This window comes from Gossypium raimondii, chromosome 8 (assembly GCF_025698545.1).
Source record: "Gossypium raimondii isolate GPD5lz chromosome 8, ASM2569854v1, whole genome shotgun sequence".
Taxonomy (NCBI): domain Eukaryota; kingdom Viridiplantae; phylum Streptophyta; class Magnoliopsida; order Malvales; family Malvaceae; genus Gossypium; species Gossypium raimondii.
The window spans coordinates 12,137,404-12,139,388 of record NC_068572.1 but is presented as its reverse complement, the minus strand read 5'-3'; the positions used below and the strand labels follow the sequence as shown (position 1 = coordinate 12,139,388).

General features: G+C 36.5%; 1 protein-coding gene across 1 annotated transcript; it reads right to left on the bottom strand.

Annotated features, from left to right (window-relative positions):
* Nucleotides 1-953: 953 nt before the first annotated feature.
* Nucleotides 954-1,731, bottom strand: LOC128042995 (uncharacterized). Its single transcript, XM_052634773.1, has 3 exons — nt 1,476-1,731; nt 1,255-1,373; nt 954-1,007 (listed from the first exon to the last, which is right to left on the bottom strand). The coding sequence occupies exons 1-3, from the start codon at nt 1,729-1,731 to the stop codon at nt 954-956; spliced, it is 429 nt and encodes a 142-aa protein (XP_052490733.1).
* Between the last annotated feature and the right edge of the window lie 254 nt (nt 1,732-1,985).

The window sequence follows — 1,985 nt, the reverse complement described above, 5'->3', positions numbered from 1 at the left end:
CAAAGCTAATTAATGTAACAAATATTTCTAAAGCACAATTCACTAATTCACAAGCCTTCCTAAATTCACAATAGACTCATAAACACTATATAATAAAATTTACGAGCTCACTTGTCAGGTTTAGTGGTCTCGAACCACTGGTTTCGACACTACTGAAAATTGAGCTGTTACAACTCTCCCCATTTTAGAAAATTTCGTCCTCGAAATTTGTTACCTGAAAATAAGTTCGGATACTGTAATCTCATCGATTCTTTTGTTTCCCAAGTAGCCTCCTCCGAACCATGACGATGCCATAATACTTTAACTAATGGTATTCTTTTATTCCGTAGTTCCTTAACCTCTCTAGCCAAAATTCTTATCGGTTCCTCTGAGTACGTCATATCCGGTTGTAGCTCAATTTCACTATGAGGAATCACATGTGAAAGATCTGATCTATACCGTCTCAACATCGATACGTGAAACATGTTATGAATTTTCTTAAGTTTTGGCGGCAAAGCTAATCTATAAGCTATAGGGCCAATTCTTTCAATAACTTCATACGGTTCAATAAATCTTGGACTCAGTTTCCCTTCCTACCGAATCGTAGTACTTTTTTTTCAAGTCTGCATATGATTTCTGACTGTCAGAAGTAGCCTTCAAACTGTCACGGATGATTCAAACTTTATCTTCAGTTTCTCAGATTAAGTCGACTTTCACTAGCTTGGATTCACTCAATTCATACCAATACAACGAAGTCTTACATTTTCTTCCATAAAGAGCTTCAAATGGTGCCATTTTTATGCTGGATTGATAACTATTGTTATCTGCAAATTCAGCTAACAGTAAATATCTTTCCTAGCTACCTCCAAAATCAAGTATGCAACACCTCTACATATCTTCCAAAATCTAAATCACTTGTTCTGACTGCCCGTCAGTCTGAAGATGAAACGCAGTGCTGAAATTTAGCTTTGTACCTAGAGCTTCTTACAATTTACTCCAAAATCTCGATGTAAACCTCGGATCTCGATCTGAAATAATGGATGTAGGAACCTCATGTATCTTCATAATCTCTGATATATACAATTCTGCTAACTTCTTAAGCGAAAAGTCTATTCTGACTGAGATAATATGTGCCGATTTAGTCAATCTATCAACAATCACCTAGATTGAATCTTTCTTTCTCGGAGTCACAGGTAATCTAGATGCAAAATCCATCGTGACATGCTCCCATTTCCACTTAGGTATCACGACAAGTTGTAACAAACCCGTTGGTACCTGATATTCTACTTTGACTTGTTGACAAATCAAACACTTTGCCACAAATTCACAAATCTCCCGTTTCGTACCTGGCCACCAATACATTCTTTTCAAATCACAGTACATTTTTGTACTACCTGGATGAATGGAATACATGTTACTGTGAGCTTCAAAAAGAATGTCATTTTTCAAATTTGAATTATTTGGAACACAAATTCTATTGTGATAACGTAACATACCATTATCATCAATGGTATACTCTGAACTCAACTTGTCCCGAACCATTTGTCGTTTCAACACCAATTTTGGATCATTATCTTGCAACTCTTGAATTCGTTGAAGGAACATAGGTTTCGTTCTTAATTTTGCTAATACAGAACCGTCTTCATTAAGAGACAAATGAGCATTCATCGCTCGAAGTGCAAACAATGACGACTTTCGACTAAGTTCATCTGCAACCACATTAGCCTTCCCCAGGTGGTAATCAATAGCCATGTCATAATCTTTTAGTATCTCTAACCACCGTCTCCATCTCAAATTCAGCTCTTTCAGACCACTAAATGTAACGCCGCAAACCAAGCCTAGACGTTATAGCCGTATCTGGTAATGTCACACGATAGTGTTTTTGAAACCTCGTCGTTACGTTGAAAACATTCCATGTTATTATCTTTAGTAAACCTTTGTTAGAACTTAGGAAGTTCCCTTTATTCATTTAAAACATTTGTTTTGAAACATCCCTTGTTGCAGAA